At 42.8% G+C, this 23,910-nt stretch overlaps 1 protein-coding gene across 2 annotated transcripts in view; it reads right to left on the bottom strand.

Annotated features, from left to right (window-relative positions):
* SOX5 (SRY-box transcription factor 5) overlaps nt 1-23,910 on the bottom strand; it is a 282,377-nt gene that overhangs the window by 235,864 nt on the left and 22,603 nt on the right. The window contains exon 3 of one of the 2 annotated variants that reach the window (XM_040345422.1): nt 7,976-8,207. The exons of the other annotated variant lie outside the window; for it this stretch is intronic. Within the exon in view, the coding sequence (XP_040201356.1) occupies nt 7,976-8,207 (232 nt within the window). The remainder of the gene's footprint in view (nt 1-7,975; nt 8,208-23,910) is intronic. 2 annotated transcript variants of the gene reach the window in all.

The following is a 23,910-nucleotide window of genomic DNA, read 5'->3' as shown; positions in this document are numbered from 1 at the left end:
AACTTCCCCTTTATAGTGCCGTTGTACATGTTGTACGTCACCGCGCTTTGCGAGAGCATTTTTTAAAAACGATGGTGTGTGGGCAACTATGTCGTTTTAATGATGAAGTTGGAAAAACTTTGTTTTTTCTACATGCCGAAAAACGTCGTTTTTTTTTCATGCCGAAAAAAATGATCGTGTGTACGCAGCATAAGTGCTAAAAATTCCTCATTATACAAAGAGTTTTGGTGAATATAAAATCGTGTTCAGCAGCAAATTGCCACAGAGATAATGATTTTTATTTGTTTCCTCTGAAACAAACAACTTTTCCCCTTCACGGGACAATGCAGCCAGCGACGAATTAAGGGAGCACTCGGGGGCAGGCGGACTTTAGTCAGAGAAATGGCAAGTGCTGCAAGAAAACAAGCGCTGCGAAGAGGGCTAACCGCCGGCCAAATTGGAGATTTGGGTAAAAATAAAAAAAAGTGATAAAAATTAAAAAGTTCTGTCAGGGCTGCACGGCCCTCAGTCATATCCGAGAGGCAAAATTGTCAGGTGATTATTACAATGAGTGCAAGTCACTAAATGAAGCTGCAAACAATGTGAACGTTTATTCTGAATACTAACAAAACCTACAACCGGCTTGAGAGCAAATATTGAGCAGTCGTGTGATCACAGTCCCGCCATGCACAATTCGCAAATAACACCTTTATATTCTCCTTAGTTATAGAGAACTATTAATCATTTACATTGGCGGGGACCCTTGATGACAGCTCACAAAAGCACTCTTTACCTGGATATATTAAGGCAACTACAAAAGTGCCCTTATCCTCCTGGGAAAACAATGGGGTCACTAAGAGATCAATACCAAATTAGTTTTTTGCAATAAAATAATTTAAAGGAGGTAAAAATCCCAGAAGCAGGAATTTCATTAAAAAAACCTTCATATTTTTATTTTTTTCATTTTGTTTTAACCTTAAATCACCAACTGGAATTCTAAATGTGAGCGCTCCTGCTTAGGGTTACTAGTTGTCAGGGAGCTGGCACCCACCAGCATCCTAACAACCAGTGACTTATCCCTTCTGTGAACAAAGGGCCAGGGACGTGTTAAAAAACAAAATAAAAAAACATACAGTGCAAGGATCCCCCAAATTCCATACTCTTATCTGAGAATGCAGCCTGGCAGGCCAATAAAGGAGAAGGGGGCCCCCCCAACATGCGCACTCACCTCTTTTCCTCCTCACGCATACCAGGCTACATGTTCTCAACACTGGGGGGGTAGGAAGGAGGGGGAGAACCCCAACTATCTAAAAAGTTCAACTTATACTGTACATTAAGAGATTTCTTTGGAACTTTGAAAATTGATAATCTCCTGCGTAATATCCATTCTGAACATTTATAAACCTTTTCCAATTTCTGCCTTTTACTTGGCATTTTGGATACATTTTTAAGCAGGTAGAAATAATTCAGCAGAATGCATATTGTTGGTGAATTCAAACTCAGTGGAGATCCTTTAAGTGGAAGTCCAACATATTCTTAAAGTGTTTTTTATCTTCTAGGTTAACAAAGATCCTGTTCCTTTAAAGCATGTTATACAGCACAGTGCGTGTGCTGTGTAATTTTGCCCCCTGTATCACCTAAAATACCTGGCTGATCCTGCCCAGTTCTGCCCTCCCCTCTGTAAACTGACCACAGCGTATTATGGCTGCCGAGCCCTGACACCGTGGGCAGTTTATGTGCCTCCGTCATCCGCAGCTCTTCTGTCCTCACTCCCCCCTGCGTGCCTGCCTGTTAGCTCTATGTCAAGTGCCCAACCCCTCCCCTCCTGCTGCTGAAATAACTTTGAATACATCTTATATAACCCTCCTCATTTCCTAATGACAAATGCTCCTGTTTCTGCCTTTTATAAAAAAAAAAAAAAAAAAAAAAAAATGCCTTTTATACCAGATTTCAGAGCGCCACTCACATGAACAACCAGCTCTCTCCTCCTCTCGTCCCGACTGACATCAATGGGGGAATCTCGGCCGGCTCACTGCAGCTGTCAAACGGGGAGAGGAGAGAGCTGACCAGTCACATGAGCGCCGAGCGGCGCTCTGAAATCAGGTATAGAAGGCCTTTTTTTTATATATATATATATATATATATATATATATATATATATATATAAAATGTAGAGGCAGGAGCACCTGTCATTAGGGAACAATATAAAGTTAGCAGAGTGGGTTAACAACCACTTTAACTAAGCTTAAACTTGTTCCCACCCCCTTCTAAAACATATGCTAAACCCAGTGAAAGGAAGATGTGTATACTTACCTATTCTGAGAGCGGGCGAGCTGGTCTGGTCACATGATCTCCCCAGCGGCCAGCTTCAGTGAAGAATAGAGGTTGCCAACAACGGCTTCAGAGCCTGGGCACTGGCATCACCCATAGGCATCCGTTCTCGGCTGTCCCTTCTCTATAATAAAGCCATCGCTGACAGCTGATCATGTCCCTGGATCGGACCACTCTCAGAATAGGCAAGTACACACATCTTCCTTTCACAGGGTAAACAGAATAGGGTTTAGAAGGGGTGGGGGTGGGAGCAGATTTAAGCTTAGTGAAAGCAGAGTTCCACCCAAAAACGGAACTTCCACTTTTTGGAATCCTCCCCCCCCCCTCCGGTGTCACATTTGGCACCTTTTAGGGGGGAGCAGGGAGCAGATACCTGTGTAATACCGGTGACCGGCGCCTACTCTGTCCTCTCCCCGCTGCCTTCTGGGAGACACACAGGTCCCAGAAGACAGCAGGGACCAGCGAGGACGTGCAGTGCGACTTGCGTGTGCGCAGTAGGGAACCAGGAAGTAAAGCCGCAAGGCTTCACTTCCTGATTCCCATACCCTGGATGGCGGAGGCAGCAGCCGAGAGCCAGATTGGCTTCAGGTGCCGACATCGCGGGCCCCCTGGACAGGCAAGTGTCCATATATTAAAAGTCAGCAGCTGCAGTATTTGTAGCTGCTGGCTTATTTTTTTTTATTTTTTAGGCGGACCTCTGCTTTAAGAATAGGCTGGACTTCCACTTTGATGAGTAAATAAATTCAAGGATAAAATATAATAATATATTGCAGCTTACATTCATTAGACGTGATGGCTGTATTCGTTTTCTACATTTCAGCCTAAGAAAATGTTCAGCAAATACAGAGGATACCGGTTGATCTTGCCAGAAATGCTCGTCACTCTCTGTGAACTGCACCGAACAATATTAAAAAATAAATAAAATGCAGCCACCAGACCAAGCCATAGTAATCTGCCAAATTTTATGATTTTGGTTTAGATTCACTTTAAAGCCCAATCGCTAAAATCTCACATAATCTTTAGCACATCAATGTTACATCAAAGATCTTTAAAAACTTTTTTTTAAATCTGCAGCTTTCAATAATAATTTTTGGTGACTGCCACCAAGGTCCTTGTTCAGGCATTTTCAGTTATGGGGTGACAACTGTTGCTCAAATGTGGTCCTGCATTGTCGCCCTGCCGTATGTGTGCCCCCTGGTGGGGACTACAAGCATCCCTGGCAACAGACATTGCACAGGCATTATCAATTTTAGGAAGCCAGTCCAGAGCAATGATATGCCAATAATACTGTGCTGAGTGAATGTAGACAGGGCATGTATGCATGAATGAATGAGGCAAAAGGAAACCAGTGGCACTGAAAAAGAAACAAAAAAAAAAACACACACACACACACACACACAACACAACTGGTGGATGAGGATGAGGATTGGGATGCAAACCAAGTGGCAAGCTGCATCCTCATTATGTGGGACCTTCCTTCCGTTTGGTACCTGACCAGTGCAGCCCTATTCACAATCAGCCCGAGGAGCAGTGGCGGCCCGTCTATTAAGGGCGCACGGGCTCCGCCTCGCCATCCACGCCACCCCTTATATGGTTAATGGATAGATTCATGCATAGCATGAATCTATCTACGGCCGCTGTGACCACCCCCTATTCATGTGTCCGGCCCCTTTCAGGATGCCAGGCATATGTATTACAGCGGCAAAGGTGTTCGAGCCATAGGCTCTAATAGGCTTCAATAGGGTGGACTCGGAGAGCAGAGCATTGCGCTTGGAGCCCACCCAGGTGTGTTAGAAAAGCAAATTAATATTTTGCTTCTCTTACACTGAATCGCCTCTCTGTCAATCAGGAAGTGCGGGTCTGATATCCGTTTCCTGATTGGCTGAAAGGTCAGGCAATTCTATTGGACGCCTAGGAGGAGGAGGAGGAGGAGGGGGGATGCACAGCATAAGGCGACGTGATCCACACCCAAGGATGAGGAAGAAAGACGCTGGAAACGCTGCCCACCGCTTCCTAAAATCACCAGCCACCACTGCGGAGGAGCCACGGAGGCAGGAAATACCCAATAGGAAGGATCCACATCACTGCACACTTCCAGGTCCATGTTAAAACTGATGGCAGACCCAGAGATGCGCAGAGATCCCTAGAAGTTTGATTCCAGAAGATTAGATATGCACAAGGGGGGTAATGGAGCAGTTTGGGATTTATGATTGAGTGCATACCATTATGTAGGTGGTGCAGCTGGATGTCTCCACTCTAAATACACGATAACCTTGTCCTGGGTGCTGCACAGAGCAGACTAGAAGTCATCCAGTTAGAGTTTAGATTTACTTTAACACACAGCATTGCAAGGTATTTTACTGCACAAAATAAAAGCTCATCAGGAAACACAAACCTGTTAAAAGACAATTATTATACAGGATTTATATAGCGCCAACAGTTTGCGTAGTGGTTTACAATGTAGACAATCTAACAGAATCTAAAAGGCAGCGAGGAACGAAATGCGCTAACCCCAATAAAACAACGTTTTTTATTGTTTCAGGTCACCGCTGCTTCTGGGTTCGCACACTCTGGCACATCGTCGGCTGATCTTTGCTCGGCCTCACTAAATAGCTGGAAAGTGATAGAAATCGGCAATGACAGCCTCTAATATTCTGCCACTTGGCTTTGTGATTCGTGGCAGATCAGTAAGTGCGCAGATCATCAGAAAGTCTGCACAAATCCCGGATTATATCCACACAAGAAGTCTTTCATGTGGATTGAATATCGCTTAACGACATACTGCAGCCAGTCAGTGGACCCCAAATATCTGATAAGAAAGCACAGAAATCGCCTCTGACTTGTAACAATTGAGCATGCCTATCTCTTGCGGAAACATGCCGTTACGGGAAAGATGTGTGAAATGGCACAGAGGGAATTACCCCGCCGCGCCCCACACATATGGCCTGTAAACCAGCTTTAGCACAATCCTTGCAAATCTATTCGCCACGCTGTAAAATAAAAAAAAAATTACAGAGCGCTGCAGAGAACCATAATCCCATCTCTGTGCAGGAAGGACACAGCGCCATTCACACAATAGCGTGTTCCAGAAACTCGCCGCTGGATCGCCATCTATTCTGGCGCAATTGGTACGGTTCAAGATCTAATGAAAATGAACTAAAAAAATAAAAATACACACACACAAAAAGTTCTCTTTAAGTATTCTTAACTCAAAAAAGTATGTTTTATTTCTCTCAGCCTCCTCCAAATTTCTTTTGTATTTTGCTGTTCTCTGTACTATAATTTCCTGTTAGAGAGCAGCTAATTTCATTCTCTATGCTCCCACTGTATGTAGGAATGTAGCTACCCTTGCTCACTCCTGAGATAGACTAAGAACTATGTGATTTATAGTGTGCACGGAGCAGTGAACATGACTGCAACTAGTGTGCACTGCTCATTGAGGGGGAAAAAGGAGGGGTTTGGGAGCTCAAGGAGGACATTCATAGGAGGCAGAAAAAAAACACAGTAAAGCTACTTCATGATAAATATATTCCAGTTCCAATAAAATGCTTTTAAACCGCTGAAAAGAAAAAATGAAAAAAGCATCTCTTTCTATAGTGTGTACTTGCCTCACCCCAAAGCACCTAGTGTGGTTTCTGTCTGCTCTCTCATTCCTCTGCTATCTGCAGGAGTCACTTCTGACAGTCTAGCACCTAGCAATCCCATGAGACAGCCCCACCCCCCACTCCAGCACACAGCAGGTGAATGCCAGCCTCAGCTGTGAATGTTTCCCAGTGAGACAGTGTTGGAGGAAGGGGGATGTCCTTCCCCTCCACTCAGATTACACTGGCCTCTCTGATGTGCAGTGTGTGACATCAGATCCCCACCCCCTGCCTTCTGGAGCCAAGAAATGCTGTGTAAATTCAGTACTTTGAATGGCAGTAGAGGAGAGAGGGCTGCATATAAAACAGGTAAAACTTATGTAGGAGGATTTGTTTCATTTTTGTGTATCACCCAAGGTCAGTTACTGGGTTTACAAACACTTTAAATAGCATATGTGTTTGGACTATTTTTAGAGAATAAGGGTGTCATTTAGTGTCACAAGTTAAAGGGCAATTGGGATTTATTTGAAGTGGCTCTAATAACTGCAGGGAATAGTTTTAACGGTATACTTCTGTTAAAAAAAAGAAGAGTTGGCGTAACATTATAATATATACACACATATACATATACTGTACATATATATATATATATATATATATATATATATATATATATATATATATATATATATATTATATATTATATATTATATATACACCCATGATGCCATCCCTGATAATGTCCACCTGTGGCGGAAGGAATTGCTATGCCAAGGCTCATAGTCATGTAACCGGCTGCCGAGGTAGTTGGGAGCAGAGTTTTCTGCAACACAGGTTAATGTAATTTTTTGGGGTTTTATTACACAATAAGCAGGCCGACTGATCAGGATCAGGGAGGGATTGAACTAAATGTATATAAATTAGTAATTTTCAATTACTTATGAGTAAACAAAATATTCCATTCTTCCTGTCATTAAGAGGAAATACTGAAATGTTCTCTGTCCACTTCCAGGTCGCTTGGTTGGTGCACCTTCTGTTGATGTAATATTTATCTCCCGATTTGAGAATAAAAAAAGACCACAGCATGAGTAGAGAGGACACAAATGAACTGCAGTTTGGAAATTGTTGAAAAAGACATCAAAAAGGGATCACCGACACTTCAACATCCACTCTGCAATGATTTTTTTAGCATTTGGCAAAATTATCCTTTTCACGTTTCCGCCATTTAAAATTTAAAGGCATTTGAGGCCAAGGTAAAAGTTGGAGGTCATCAATGATGTTGCAAAACAAGAGAACTGCAGTAGTTTGATTGGCGGAGCTGTGGAAGGCAGCGTGCTCTTTCATACCAGCGAAGGGGGGGCTCCAAATTGCTGATTATCAACCAGTCTACTAAGAGGCCATGTTACTCCAGAACGTTGGCAACTCGAATGTAGCTGAATTAGGAGTCCATCGTAACTGGACTCCTTAAAACGTGATGCCAAAAGATTGATACTTGAACATCACATCTACCTACTGGCCAAAAATAGGTGAACAACCTTCCGAAGGGGTGCAGTATTGTTAATGCTACAGCATACAAAGACATTTTAGAGAAGTTCGAGCTTAACACCTGTCGTGGAGAAGGCCATTTTCAGTATGAATGAGTCAGTTCCATAAAAAAACGTGGTTGGACTAGTTTGGTGTGGGGGGGAACGCAAGTGGCCTTCACAGAGTCCTGACCTCAGCCCTACTGAACACATTTGGGATGAATTAGAACAACCGTTGCAAGCTAGGCTTTTCAATCCAACATCAGTATCAGACTACTTTTTTGTGGAAAGCCTTGCCAAGACAGCCACAGGAGGGCAGGGCAACTCTAGATTAATGATCATGGTTTTGGAAAGGGACGTTCAACAAGCTCATATTGTAACTCATAGTCCGGTGCCCACAAACTTTTAGCCATATGGTGCAAAACCGCGAGAGTTAGGTTTAAAACAAATGAAGTTACTTATTTGCTTGTCAGAAAATATGACAATACTTTGCTCAATAACGAAACAGTAAAATAACTTGGCCGTCTTATTAAGGTGTTGGACAATGGATGGGCCACCTACCATTGCGCTGTGTTGGTACGTGGGGCTCCTGTGGTCATAGGCATCTTGCGTCAGCAAAGAAACCGCCTGGAACTCCTCGGCGTGAGGCTTGTTGGGGAAACTGGCGTGCAAGGGAAGGTGAAAGGCTGCGAGGGCACCACTCTCGTCGTCTTCCATTTTCTGCCGGCTTGTCACCATGGCTACCTCTCCATCTGCATCCCCATACGGAGAGGCCGGTCTCTTGGAAGACATCCTGGAAGGAACAAAAGCGGAGAAAATAATGAAAAAGCTCCACATAAATCCTTAATGCCGTCATTGTGTCGTTAGAGTCCATTGTAACAGCAATGGCTTTTTGTGCACGAAACGAGTAGGAATCCATCCAAATACCACCGCGAAGAGTACACAGCGAGGAACAATGACCAGGCAGGTAGCAACAGAACACTGCTTGTTTGTTAGCGGAATAATCAACTAATAGCACATTCTTTTTGGCTCCTGAAATGAGAAATTTCACCTATAAAACATTATCCGCCAGGGGCCTAGCCCAGGGGGAGCGCTATTCTCTTACAATGCCTCCAAATCTGGGTTAGGCTAGCTGAGGGACACAAAAAAATAAAACACACAAACCTGGTTTTAGAAATTACATTTAATAAGGAGATAAAATTCCCCATACAAGACAATAGCCAAGCGTCTTAGAAATGCAGAAGAAAACAGCTTGGTGAGGCCAAAAGGTTTTCATTAACCGCTGGCAGCATTTGAGGTTTAAGCAGCCATGCAACTGCAAATCTCAGGCGGGCATTAGCACTTTATGAGACTTGTAGTTCTTCAGCACCTAAAACATCCCAGATTTCCGCGGTGGAAGCATAGCAGCCCACTGCCCATTCTAAGGCAGTTTAAAAAAAAAAAGGCACCCATTAATGGAGCCATTATTATTATTATAATACAAGATTTATATAGTGCCAACGGTTTACAATATAATCTTTGTTTAGGCATCATCCAGGGTCGCCAACTACTCCCCGAACAAAGATGACACAGTCGTGTCTACCAAGTTGCTACAAGGTTATAAATGTTGCAGTCTTATCACTGCGGAGAAGAGACTGAGGAAATGCTTCCTCCTGCCTGCAGCAGACTGATGGCATTATCTCAGCCTAGGTCCCTCCACTGCCCCTATTTTTGTATGGATGCGAGGAAAACTTGTCAGAAGCGATTCATGATGATAGCTGAGGAACGTAGCAGAAGACAGAAATGACACTTATGCCGTGTACACACAATCGGACATACTGACAACAAAACCGTGCTTTTTTTCCGACGGAATGTTGGCTCAAACTTGTCTTGCATACACACGGTCACACAAATGTTGGCGAAAATTCCGAACGTCAAGAACGCGGTCACGTACAACACTACGACGAACCGAGAAAAACTAGGTTCAATGATTCTGAGCGTGCGTAAGATTTTTTGTACATCGGAATTGTATACAGACGATCGAAAATTCCGACAAGAACTTTTGTTGTTGGAAAAATTGAGAATCAGCTCTTAAACATTTGTTGTCGGAAATTTCGACAGCAAATGTCTGATGGAGCGTACACATGGTCAGAGTATCCAACCAAAAGCTCACATCGAACATTTGTTGTCGGAAATTCCGATCGTGTGTACGTGGCATTAGAGCTCATAATTGAGACAAGTATACACTATAGAGCAGGGGTCTCCAAACTGTGGCCCCCGGGGGCCAGATGCGGCCCTTTGCTTGCCTTTACCTGACCCTTGGGGTACTATTCCTCCCACTGATACAAGGTACTATTCTGTCAACTGATACCTACAATGTGGCACTATCCCTTCCACTGATACCAATGATGGGGCAATATTCCTCCCAATGAAATCAACAATGTGGCATTGCTCTCCCCCCCCCCCCCCCCCCCCCATACCAAATGTGGTGATGTTTACTCGGATACCAAGAAAATTTACATTCATCCTGGTTACAGTCCGGCCCCACCTAAATTCTTAAGGACAATAAACTGGCCCTTTGTTTAGAGGAGTTTGGAGACTCTTGCTTTGTTCATATTTCATGTCTGATGTTTACAACCACTTTGAGAGTCACTTCCCCCAAAACCGATATTGTAGTGTTTCAAAGACGTTTAAGAAATAAACCACCTGAAATTGCATTTTTTTTAAGCTCTTGGGTGATGGCTCTGCTCTTCATTGGATATTATGAGGGGTCCCATTCTCTCTGCTGAGTGTCATCTATTTTAGGATAGGAGAATGCAAAAGGAAGTAGCAGAATTGTGGTGGATATCTTCAATAGATATAAGGTAGTCGTAAATACAACCCTTTTATTCATTACATAAACTACATGCGTTATCGCAGTTGAAAAAGTGGAGGGCCAGTTCCGTTTGGGTCCTTCCTGAAACCATGGGCCCCGCAGCAGTCACCCATTTGCTAATCCCACTATATTGTGGCTAGTGAGGTGGTTGGCTTAAGGCAGGGGTGCCCAAACTTTTGAAGAGCGAGGGCCACTTAAGCGACTTAGTAACCGCTCGCGGGCCACAATATGCGAAGCGGGTGATAGACAGGCTTGTGTCTACTCTGCATATGGAAAGAGGACACAGACACAGCCCACTCTACTCTATGGGCCCTCTGATCAGCCCAGATGGAAGGAACAAGACCGTTTACATCTGCCGCTCCATAGGGATGAATGGAGGGTCGGACCGATCGTGTGAAAGGGACCTAAGGCTGCTTTCACACTGATGCACCTGTGGCTTTCCTGTGGGTAAGCTGCACTTTGCCATAGAATTCTATTATATCCTGCAGGTTTGGTGCACTTTCTGAAACTGGACCAAACCCACAGGTAAAAAACAGAAGCCTATGGCTCAGTGCAGGTAACCCACAAGTGCACCACGCCTCACCTGCCGATCAGTTTGAAAACAGCCCAGTAAACTCTGCAGAGCAGATATGCCCATATATACTCTGATTTTAGTAATAAACTGACCTTTAATAAGTCTTCCATTCAGGTATCACCGGCTGTTGTGGCCCCAGGCAAAGTGCATTTGGCATCACTCCCCCTATGACAGGAGCCAGTGCTATAGAGGTAGCATCAGCTTATGTGGCTCTGCTGCGCATCCGCTTGCTTGCGCTACCGCTGGCTTCATTTACAAAAATTATGCTCTGGGATGGCAGATCAGCAAACCGTGATCTGGGCTTGTCAACCCACCATTCCAGAGCAGGAGGTCGCAGGCCACATCAGAGTTCTCCGTAAGCCACATTTGGCCCCTGGGCCACTGGTTGGGGTGTCATCTGTAAACCATTGTGAAAGCTGATCTGATAAAAAAAGGGAACTGTTCATTCAATTTACTCAGAAATTTCATCATCTAATGGAGCCACCATTCACACTGCAACTGTCAAACAATCAAAAATCGAATTTTAAGATTTTTTCAATCAGACTGTAAAATGTGGTGGTTTAAAAAAAAAAAAAAAAAAAAAAAAAAAAAAAACACACATGGACTGGAAGATGGTGACACATGCAGAGAATATAAAATGCAGCATTAGGGAATGAGGCCAGACATGGCGGTCACTTTTGGAGGTGGAATGTCCCGTTGTAAGAGGATTACAGATTACAGGCACATCTTCTAACGTGACAATGGCGGGGAGCGATCCGCCCGGTCTTGGTTAAGCAGATTAATAGATCATTGAGCAAATAACCTTTTCCGGAGAACAAGATGTTAAAGTAAAGTAAGTGTCGTTCTGTCCTGTAAATCCGCCATACGGTCTAGTGAGATGCGAACAGACCCAATGCAGGTTACAGAGGGAAAGATCACATTGCAGCCTTACATGTATGGGATGTTTCTAGTAAAACAGTCTTGTTTTTACACCGAAATCAATCATCCTTCATGTGCCTTTTAACTATTAAACTCATTTATGCAAAAAAAAAAATTAAAAATTCTTGAGTATATTTTTTGGGCTGCACCTAGGTATTTGTAATCAGACAGTGCATCAGCATCCGTCCTAAATAACTACAGAATTAAAATGTAGCACTGAACACAGCACCTCAGAATATGTTTTTTATTGGATACATCTCAAAGCCTAAAGTGATTGCAAACCTCAGACATGAAATATGAACAAAGCATATCCCTCTACAGTGTGTACTTGGCTCAACTCTTCGTTCCTCTATCAGCATAAATGACTTCTGAAAAGTTTTCCTGATACCAAGAGAAAAATGGTGACAGAGAAGGAAGCTTCAGCACACAGCCTGCAATTGACAGCCTCAGCTCTGTTTCTGTGTGAAAGGGGGGGGGGGTCTCTTCCCTCCATTTAGCTCTCAGAGTGTAACTTCAGCTCTCCGCCCCCTTTTTCTGAACTCAGACAAGCTTTATAAATTCAAAAGTTTTAATAACTCCACATTAATGCCCATTGATTTTGGATTGGCATGATGTCCACCAAATTCCTATAGTTGTTATGGTCAGATGTCCACAAATGTTGGGGTTTATAGTGTACACCTGACACTACTGTACTGGAAATCACATTGTCACAGTGCTGGAATGCAGCCCCATCTACACGTATTATCTGACCTCCTTTGCCAGCAGCACACAATTTGCCATGTTTGTGTTTCCATTTGCTGAATCTTATAAAAAGCATTATTAAATGATCACAAACAAACCAATAAAAATCAACAATATCAATAACAACTGTAAAAAGCAATAAAAAAACACAACTATCTAGATCAGTTAATCTAATAAGGTCTGCAAGCATTGCTGCCACAATAAATGTGTCCTATTGTATTACACAACCGCTTTAGATGATAAAAGGAGAACAAAAAAAAAATTATAATAATAATAAATTTCAAATAGTTCCACCCATAAATAAAGCTATAAATATTTTGTCAATAATTTTGCCTTTATACTAGTACTTCCGTGATGGATTTCTCATATAGAACTTGTGCCGCTGTAAAATGGGCACAATCCCCATTTCCTAATGGCGAGAAGCTGGAGATGGAGATACACTCAAGTGGGGCGATTTTGTGGTTTCACAGAACTTTATCAACATGTTGTTCTTTTCTGGGGCTTATGTTTGCGTTTATGTAAATATGTAAATTGGGTTTTCAGTAGCAAAATCCTTGCGGGGGGGGGGGGGGTAATCACATCTGCCAAAATTAGACAAAAAAAAAACGATATTCAGCTGAAAACATACAGCAATAGGAGAAACAAACAATTTCCATCTTAACAAACAGGTCACACTGCGGAGGGGTCTCTCTAATCGAACTGCCACCCCTCACAAAACCAATTCCTGTTCTTCGACACACAGTTTGTCCACATCCAAGGTGTTATTTTCCCAGAAAGGACAGCTGTACAAACCTGGACGTGACTAAAGACTGGGCAGGCAAGAGAAGGTACGGCGAGTGTTAGCTCAGCTGGCAAGGCTAAAAGAGGAAGAGGTGACGGGCTGCGTTTACGATGTTAACTACACCCTTCCCCAATGAGACCCTCTTTATCAGTCACACCTGACAGGATCAGGCCGATCCGTATTCCTATTGGGACAGGTTCCCTTTAATTTAGTATTGCCGTCTCTGACACAGGCATAGCTCACATGCAATCTTACACCTCCCTGCGACATTCCTGCTACTTCAGAACAAGTAAATACAAAGTGGACCCCCCCCCCCCAGCGCAGATGAACTTTGCATACAAGGGACATAAGGCACCCACCCCCCTCCAAAAACAAGGCTAAAAGTTACCATACGGTGAGCAGCCACAGCGCAAATTGTGGGAATTTATCAAAAGTGTCCAGATTCATAAAAATGTGAAATAAATATAATTTATGACAGGTATGAACTACTGTATATTCATCCAAGATTATATATATATCTATATATATCAATATATATATCTATATCTAGCCACAAGGTTTGACCATTCCAGAAGCACATTTGTGAGGTCAGGCACTGATGTTGGACGAGGTGGTCTGGCTCCGTCTCCGCTCTAATTCATCCCAAAGGCATACCTCCCAACTTTTTGAGATGGGAATGAGGGACACCTATTGGCAAAAAGGTACGTAGGGCATAGGACACACCCCTTGCCACACCCCCTTAAAAGGAGAATTCTACAAAAATGATTAGGTAAACCCACAAGTGCTTTTTTGTGCCATATACATTTTACCCATAATTCCTCATCCAAATCTCATACATGCCCTCCATGTGCGGTGCTGCTACATAGTGTAACCTCAGGATCCAGCAGAAGAACGGTATTTTTTTTTTTTATTAGAGTGTGAGGCCCTGCCACTGTGTAAAAGTAGGGAAAAGGGACACAGGGTTCATACGTATTCAAGAGTTTAGGGCTCCAGAATATCAATTGTGAATGGAGAAAACTTTTTTGTTATTATTGTATTTTGAATTGGGTTCCAGAATTTGGAGATTTCAAAGAGCTTTAGGGGAAAAAAAAATCTCCAAACCAGGATCCAGGTCTTGCAGGAGACCAGGAGGATGTGGGTGCAGGTGTGCACAGCTCTTACTGGACATAGTTAAGAGCTCCTGTTAGGCCATAGGTGTTCTCCACATATAAGACAGCGCTCCACGCTGGAGGAGAGATTCCTATATCTTTGGACTGAGTCGAGGAGGCGAAGCAAGTCTGCCAGACTGGGAGAGCCCGGATGACTAGCCAAGTCCAGAGATGTGAGCGAATGAGAAGAAATCACAAAGCCTGGGGTGAAAAACCCTACCATGAAGCCCGGGAGTGGGCCCAGGCAGTAAGGTGCAGCAAATAAAACGTCTGGAAGAGTGCTGCAACTGGGAACACGGAGGTACTATGCAAGGTGTTCTGCGGGACCAGAAGTCAAAGTTTGGGGCCTTCGTAGCGGCACTGCTAAAGAGGGAGCAAGGTGGCAAGGTATTTTGGATGTTTAACTCTGAATTGTTTAATAAAAGTGGGCTATCAAGCCCTAAACCACAGCTGAGGCTGGCATTGCTCCTACTACTGATTCGCCAATACACACACACACACACACACACACGCTATAGATAGAAACAAATCATTTAATAAACTCCTAACATGCGATAAGAATATTTACATTAAGCGGCTCACATTCACATAAATATCTAACCATACAATCCTTCTAATAACAGCCATAAAAGTACTAATTACTTTGAAATATGAAATGCAGGTGGTAAAAATTAATAAACAACAGAGAAAGAAAAGACTTTGGACTCTGGTATGGACAGCACAAGCTAAGCGGCTGGGATAATTCCCTGGAATTTAAGGCATTTGCACAGCTAGAAAACTGATAAGATCCATTTCCTGTCAGAGCACCAACAAGCAGCAAATGACCCACCGGGTGCGATTAGGCGACAAAGGGGCAGATGACGGAGAAGGGATCAAAGTGCTTCAGAGATACAACCGTTGAGATTATCGAGTGGAAAACAATAAGTTCTGGGGGGTCAAAGTGCAAACTACATTGTCATCACATCCACCAAAATTACGGCACGCTGTGCCAGAAAAGCGCCAACATTTTAATCTGAGTCAACTACACCTCCAGCCCTGAGGAAGGGGAATTGTGGGCAGCAGACGATTTAGGGCCAAACTATACTTCCAGCATTGCGGTAACACAAGTAACATTCATTTTAGATGACAGCCCAACGCACTAAAGCAGTGGTCTCCAAATTGAACCCCACAGGTTGGATTCGGCCCTTTACTTGCATTTATCTGACCCTTGGGGCACGCGTACTTCCACTGAACGGAGGCACAGTTCTTCCCACTGACACCAATGGCAAGGAACCGTTCCTTCCACTGACACCAATGGCAAGGAACCGTTCCTTCCACTGACACCAATGGCAAGGAACCATTCCTTCCACTGACACCAATGGCAAGGAACCATTCCTTCCACTGACACCAATTGCAAGGAACCATTCCTTTTACTGACACCAACAATGAGGCATCATTCATTCCACTGACACCAACAGGGCACCATTCCTTCCACTGACACCAACAGGGCACCATTCCTTCCACTGACACCAATAGGGCACCATTCCTTCCACTGACACCAATAGGGCACCATTCCTTCCACTGACATCAATAGGGCACCATTCCTTCCACTGACACCAATAGGGCACCATTCCTTCCACTGACACCAATAGGGAACCATTCCTTCCACTGACACCAATAGGGCACCATTCCTTCCACTATTTGCATCCACTTGTGCCCGTCATACGCAGCCAGTGTGCCCACTATATGCAGCCACTTGTGCCCGTCATACGCAGCCAGTGTGCCCACTATTTGCAGCCTTTTGTGCCCATCATACGCAGCAATTGTGCCCATCATACACAGCCACTTGTGCCCGCCATACGCAGCCACTTGTGCCCACCATTTGCAGCAAAAGGACGGGGACACCATTCTCTCGCAAACAGAAAATTCTCCTGCGCTCTGGTATTTCCTGCTATAGGGTAACATGGTCCAATTACAGGGTAGATTCAAAGGTCTTACAGCCCTCCTCAGAATCATCGGAATTCATAAAGCTAAAAAAGAGAAAAGAAAGGAGGGCGCACCTACCTAGTGTGATGCCGTATAAAAAGGTTTTATTACATATATTAAAACAATGGTTATACTCACAAAATGAGTTGTAAAACGCGCTTTGACAAACAGTACAACTGGTACGCAGCAACGCCAGAAGAACACGTGACAACATGGATCAAGTAGTATCTGACCGGTGGTATGGCTGACGCGTTTCAGGGGCGTATACCTTTCCTCAGAGCCTTGGTGGTCTGTAGTTGCCAGCAACACAGCCGATTCCCTGCGGCATGCTGCACTTTTTAACTGGCCCAGCTGTGGAGGAAGGAGGAGGAGGAGGGGGGCTGAACTTCCGAGGGACGGTTCCGCGGTGCAGTCTCCCGGAAGTGCGAAGGATACCTGTTAAAAATGGGTACCTGTTGCCCCCTCCCCCCTGAAAAGGTGCCAAATGTGGCACTGGAAGATAAGTGGAGGTTCCACCTTTGGGTGGAACTCTGCTTTAAAGTATAACTAAGAGCAATTTATTTTGTTTTTGTTTTTTGGAGTAGAGAGGGATTAGAACAGCTGTCAAGCTTTTATTGCTATTAGGGAGATGTGCCTCCCTTTTAGAGATATTTACCATCATTATTGAAAGTGAAGAGTAAAAGAAAATTCCAAGTTTTGGGTTGGCCCCAATAAAAAGTCATAAAGGGGAAATCTTCCCATGGGGACACTAGTTCTGGTGACCTGTGGGTCCCCAAAGGATTCCCTTAAATTACAGGGATTTCCTCTAACTTCCTGTTTGGCGATAGGACACAGATGGCAAAAAAAAAAAAAAAAAAAAAAAATATTGACAGGGGTTATAGCGTTCCCTTGCTCTATCAAAAAAAAAAAAAAAGTTTTGCCCATAGTTCTACTTTAAGGGAAATCATTTTGTAGAAAGAGAAGTCAAATTGTTAAGTTTGAAATTGATAATCTGCCATTTTCATTCACAGAAAATATGGTTTCTAACCATTATTATATTTATAAAGCTGCCCTGGGCAATCTGATCACATTCAGCATATTTCAACAAATGAAGAAACCAACATCTGCTCCATTTCACTCTATTTCAGGAGGTGCCCAACTCCCGGGCCACAGACTGGTACCAGTCCGTGGCCTGTTAGCAACCGGGCCACACAGCAGGAGGGGAGGGCGAGCGAGCAAGTGAGGCTTGATCTGTACTTACAGACGCTTGCATTACGCCCGCGTTCTGCCTCATGCGAGATCAGAAGCAGCATTAGAATCTCATAGGAGTGCGAACCCATACTGCAAAACTGCACATGCGTGAGATCTAGGTTGTGTACTCCTATTAGAATCTAATGCCTCATCTGAGGAGGAGGTGAAGCTGAGGTGGTGATGGTCGCTCTGGGAAGTGCCTACAAGTACAGATCAGGAGAGGTTTGACTGCACAGAGACCCTAACTATTCTAACGATTTCATTATATCTTACAATAAATGCAACGTGCTTGAACCATCCCAAAATCATTACAGCCGCTCCCCACAGGAAAGATGGGCTAGCAAAGTTTATTTGCTCATCATTTTAGCCAGCTTCTCTGAATAAGCTGCCTTTGCTACAGCTCCACACTGTACCTTCTTTTAAGAAGTTCATACAAATGTAGAAGATTCAAACGGTGAAATATGGAGATGATAAAAGTGAAAATAGTAAGTTCAGTCACCAAAGGAGAGTGGCTGGAAGAGTTCTCCCCATAGGAAAACATGCTTAGATGGCGCAGCATGGCAAGCAGATGCGTAATCATGTCGCAGTGTTGGAAAACAGCAGCATAAATCATGAAAGTTAGGCAACCTGCACTGTTACACAAGTTTCCAATTACAGCGACGACCGTGTTCATGAAAAGGTTGTTAAAGCGCCATAAAACCGTCCTCTGGGGCCACACTAAATATCAGCACTGAGTCAAGAGGCCACAAGATACCACCGCTGGGCAAACCGTTTACCATGAGTTCCCCCGCATGTGGTGACCAGACAACTCTCCGTCTACAACTGCCAGACAGAAAATCACAATGTCACATTGTTCCTACATCTTCATTCCACTAGTTATGGTGAAAGTTCTACAGCAAGGGTGATTAACTTACAACTCCCCATCTACTGGAGAACTACAAGTCCCAGCATCAGTCAAGGCCTTTTTTTGGTTAGCCTTGAGCCAGCCATGACTCTATAGTTTTCACAAGCGAGACGACTGACAACTGGGAAATCTCTGCGTAACAATGCAACAGGCAGTTTTAAACTACAGGTCTCCAACAAAACAACTCCACAACTGTCTCTGCTTACAAGTGGCGCAAAAAGTAATCCTGGATCATGTAGTATGCAGGTGCAAATGTAAAAAGAAAAAAAGCTGAATATTTTTTAAGGCCAGCCCAACATACTTGTAGATGCTCGTCTCTTTTAATTTATTTCCACTTTAAGATCTGGAACCAGTTTGGCTAACCATGCTCCTGCACTTCTAAATGCACTAGATAAGGTTCCAAAATGGGCAGTGATTGGCAATTTTTTAATGTTTCACCCCACCCACCAGGGCTTAATGATAGTGGTTGATTGGGCCCCGGTGGGTGGGCAAAAAATGGCCCAAGGAGCGGCCTTGACTGGGGCTTTCACCTGTATTCATCCATACTAGGATCAGCTATGGCGAGCAATGGTTTAAAGCTAAAATGTATTTTTTTTTTTACTAGATTCGTTTTTCTTATGCTTGCATTCCTACTATCCTGAGTGCCAGTGGGGCTCTACACCTCAGCCTGGTGCGGCACCACCAAGTACTTATGGCCTTACAGGAAGCATTAGAAAGGACTGAACTAGCTTTCCTGGATAGAAGTACAGGTATGAGAGCTATAAAATTAGGCTACAGAGACATAATAGCGTTCCTGAAAGCACCACGAACGGTTATAAGGAATTTTACAATCTTTCATAGATCTTCATTCTAACATCTTATGATTCAAACAGCCCTCAGCCGGACATAAAACAGCATCCTGGGCAGGACTCTCGATAAGTCTTGTCCAAGAATTACACATCCCTGATGTCTTGAATCCTTCATTCTTTTGCCCACGATAGAGAAAGTTTGGGTCTCGATCACAGGGAAAATTTCCAGTAATTTTTATTGATCTTTCTAAGGTCAGGGAAAAAAAAAAAAGGAAGGATGTGCCCATCACTTGATCTGAAATTATTAAATATATCGCTGATCTACTTCCACATAGAAACTGTAGAAGGCTGAAGAATGACGGTCTTAATTCTAAGGATGGACAGATGCTCGGAGTTCAGCTCAGTCTGCAGACTTAACATGATCTGGACAAACGGAATTTAGAGATAAAAGCGTCATTTGAGGAAACAAGGAGCCTGGAGGAGGCAGTTTTGCTTTGAGGGCTGTAAAATATTTACAGCGATTTCTCAATGTCCTGTACAAGCGGAGCAGAGAGCACCAAGACTACAGAGACCCAGCAACTGATAAACTGACCCCAAACGGTCATTATTCATGTTAAGCAGCCCAGAACGGCCCCTGAACAAATGTTCTGTGAGCTGTTGCGAGATACAAAGGATTGCTGCAACACTGTAAAAACGTCCACAGCATAAAATGATTATCATGGTTAACGACCATGTTGTCTATGGACAATCACCAACCAGTGTATTCACAGCGCTTCACTTTCTATTTTTCTATGTTACAGCCTTATTTCAAAATTGATTAAATTCATTATTTTTCTCACAATTCTACAAAACAATACCCCATAATGACAACGTGAACATTTTTTGTTTAAAATCTTTGCAAATTTATAAAAAAAAAATCACATGTACATAAGTACATCACAACCTTTGCTCAATACTTTGTTGAAGCACCTTCAAGTCTTTTGAGTACGATGCTACAAGCTTGGCACAAATATTTTTGGGTAGTTTCTCCCATTCTTCTTTACAGGACCTCTTAAGATCCATCAGGTTGGATTGGGAGCGTTGGTGCACAGCCATTTTCAGATCTTTCTAGAGATGTTCAATCGGGTTTAAGTCTGGGCAACTCAAGGACATTCACAGAGTTGTTCTTTAGCCACTCCACTGTTATCTTGGCTGTATGCATAGGGTCGTTGTCCTGTTGGAAGAACCTACGCCCTACGGTTTCCTCAAGACATGGCGCTTGCCATTCAGGCCTAAAAGTTTTTTCATCAGACTAGAGAATTTTGCTTCTCATGGTCAAAGTATTTCAGGTGCCTTTTGGCAAACTCCAGGCGGGCTGTCACGTGCCTTTTACTCTATCATACAGGCCTGATTAGTGGTGTGCTGCAGAGATGGTTGTTCTTGGTCACTTGCCTGGCTAGGGCTCTTCTTCCCCGATCGCTCAGTTTGGCAAAGCGGCCCACTCGAGGAAGAGTTCTAGTGTTTCCAAACTTCTGATGATGATGGAGGCCACTGTGCTCATTGGGACATTCAAAGCTGCAGACATTTTTCTGTACCCTTCCGCAGATCTGTGGCTCAATACAATCCTGTCTCAGAGGTCTACAGACAATTCCGTGGACTTCATGGTTTGGTTTGTGCTCTGACATGCACTGTTAACTGTGAGAGTTTATATAGACAGGTGCGTGTCTTTCCAAATCATGTCCAATCAACTGAATTTACCACTGGTGGACTCCAATCAAGTTGTAGAAACATCTCAAGGATGATCAGTGAAAACAGGATGCATCTGAGCTCAATTTTTGAGTTTCATGGCAATGGCTGTGAATACTTATGTACTTGTGATTTTCTCGTTTTTTATTTTTAATGAATTTGCAAACATTTTAAACAAACATCTTTCACATTGTAATTATGAGGTATTGTTTTTAGAATTTTGAGGAAAAAAGTTTATTTAATCAATTTTGGAATAAGGCTGTTGCATAACAAAATGTGGAAAAAGTGAAGTGCTGTGAATACTTTCCGGATGCACGGCAAGTATAAAAACTTGACTTTATTATCACTTTAAATTCTTGACAATTAAAGACTTATACAGCCACCCTAGATTTATCAGCTAAAGAAACAGCCTACAAGTACAAAAAAAAAATTACAAAAATAAATAGTTTACGATTTACAAGTCATATTTAGGAGCCTAAAAAACTAAAATGTACTTTATGCAACGACATTTAGTATATTAAAGGGGACATTCAGCCTCCCAAGCACAATCCTGCCTCTCCACCACTCCTCCCATCCACTGCAGGAATATGTCATTTTATCCATTTGTTTATCTCTTTTTAATACAATGTCTGACCTCGTCAGCGTGTCATCGGGAGGTATTCCGACTGAACCCAGAACAGCCAGAAACCTAGCGATGACATCACAGAGAAGCACGGTGGAGCGGGACAGAGCGCTGCCAGAAGAGCAGGAGCTCTCAGCTGGACAGAGCTGGATCCACTGGGTGGGTTGGTGAGTATTAAAACTTAGCTGAACTCGCCACCTGGTAGATAAGGCTAAAAATAAAAAAAATTGTGTGGGGGGAGGGGGGGTGGACGGTAAAAGTTATTTTAAAGCGTTTTTGAACCCCCCCAAATCTTTATTTTTTAGAATATATTTTATTTTTATTATTATAATTTATAAAAATAATGGATCATGTTCCCCTAAAGCATGAACAACAGTAGTGCTTGTGCTGTGCAATTTGCCCCCCTGTATCACCTAAAAAACCTGGCTGATCCTGCCAGTTTCTACCCTCCCCCTGTACACAATATATCAGGGCTGCTCAGCCCTGACACCATGGTCAGAATACGTGTCTTCATCATATGCTGCTATCTGTAGCTCTCCCTGTGTCTCCTGTCCCCCCCCTTTTTTTTCACAGGCACTAGGATACAGCTTTTTATCTGACAGAGGGGATGCTATAGTGGCTTAACAACCACTTTTATATAGGAGGGGTGTCCTTATAAATCAGCTTAGTGAAAACGCTGTACAGGAATACAGGAGACCAAACTGCAGATTTTTAAGCTGGCCATAGATGGGTAGAATTTTGAAGGAAAATTCTTGGGAAAAGAAGGTTCTAAGGCCCGATTCACACCTATGCATTTTTAGTGCCTTTTGCAGATTTGCTCTATAGAAACCATGTTAAATGGACTGTAGTGCAAATCTGCAAAATGCAAAAAGCACTAAAAACGTATAGGAGTGAATCAGGCCTAAGAAAGTTTGCTAGTTTTTCTAACTTTGGATCAAATCAACATTAGTTTGCAACCACAATGACAAGAAAATTCTAAGGAGCCGGTTGTGAAAATGTTATTGAACAAACATACTGCGAATAACGTATGTGGTTTTGGTTCTGTAGGATCCATTCGATCCAAAAATCACATTTTTAAAAGTTAACACAATCTTTCAAACAACATTCGAATGTCGAAGACTTTTCCTAAGAATTCTATCCATCTATAACCAACTTACGACTTACAGTATGTTCTTAAAAACATTCCATTTACTTTAGTCCGTAATCTTGGTGAAAAAAATGGGGTACAAAATTAGCAAATGTACTTTTGTGCGCTGTTTGCACTTTGCTACCGCTTTTCCATACTTCTAATTTGGTTGGAAAAAAAAAAAAATCATTCCTCAGAAATACCTTTAAAATTCTCAAGTATTCCAGCCATGTGTGTATGCCATTTTAAAACAAGGGCTTGTTCTGGCAACGCCATAAAAAAAAAAATAATAATAAAAAAAAAAAAAACAATCTTGCATATATCTCAAATTCCCGCACGTCTTCATTTATTAAGACCAAAATTAAAAATCCACCATACAGGTGGTGACATGGAAATTGTAATTGACCATTACAAGGTGCAACAAATTCTGGCAAAAATCTGGTACAACAATGCTCTTTGTTGGAAGAGATGGAAAAGCAGTGAGATTAAATGAGGGATAAGAACATGTGTATAGATATATATATATATATATATATATATATCTAAAAAAAAAAAAACATTATACATACTTTTTTTTTTTTTTTTTTTTTTAAGTGATCACATCACCCTCTGTTTACAGCTACATAAAGAGCTTACAAAGTTAGGGGAGAAGGAAAAGCAGCAGCACACTGGTTTTTCCATTGAATGGCTGTGCAGGGGAAAGGGGGTCATGTCAGGGCAAGCCTGATCATTGGAGAACAGGCTAAATTCCCAGCACAGACAGAAAACTGACCACACTGTGCTCTCAAGCCTAGCGCGGTCAGTTTTTAATAGAAAAGCAGAGTGACTGGCAGGAACACCAGGGATTTCACACAAAGGAAGCAATACAGAGAGGACAGTATACTCTTTCATACACGTACATTGTACAGGAGGCACATATCAGGAATATGAATTGGTGGGGTAACATATTCCTTAATTCTCAGCACCGATAGACAAAATTGCAGCTGTGACATTTTGTTTTGTTAATTAAAGTAAATAACACTGAACTTCAACCAAAACAGGTGAATACATCTGAAACAGTTCAGTTGTGGGCACCAGTTCTCAAAAAGGATATCAGGGAACTGGAGAAAGGGCAGAGAAG

This window comes from Rana temporaria, chromosome 3, assembly GCF_905171775.1.
Source record: "Rana temporaria chromosome 3, aRanTem1.1, whole genome shotgun sequence".
Classification (NCBI taxonomy): domain Eukaryota; kingdom Metazoa; phylum Chordata; class Amphibia; order Anura; family Ranidae; genus Rana; species Rana temporaria.
The sequence above is the reverse complement of the archived record's forward strand: the minus strand, read 5'-3'. Positions and strand labels throughout refer to the sequence as shown.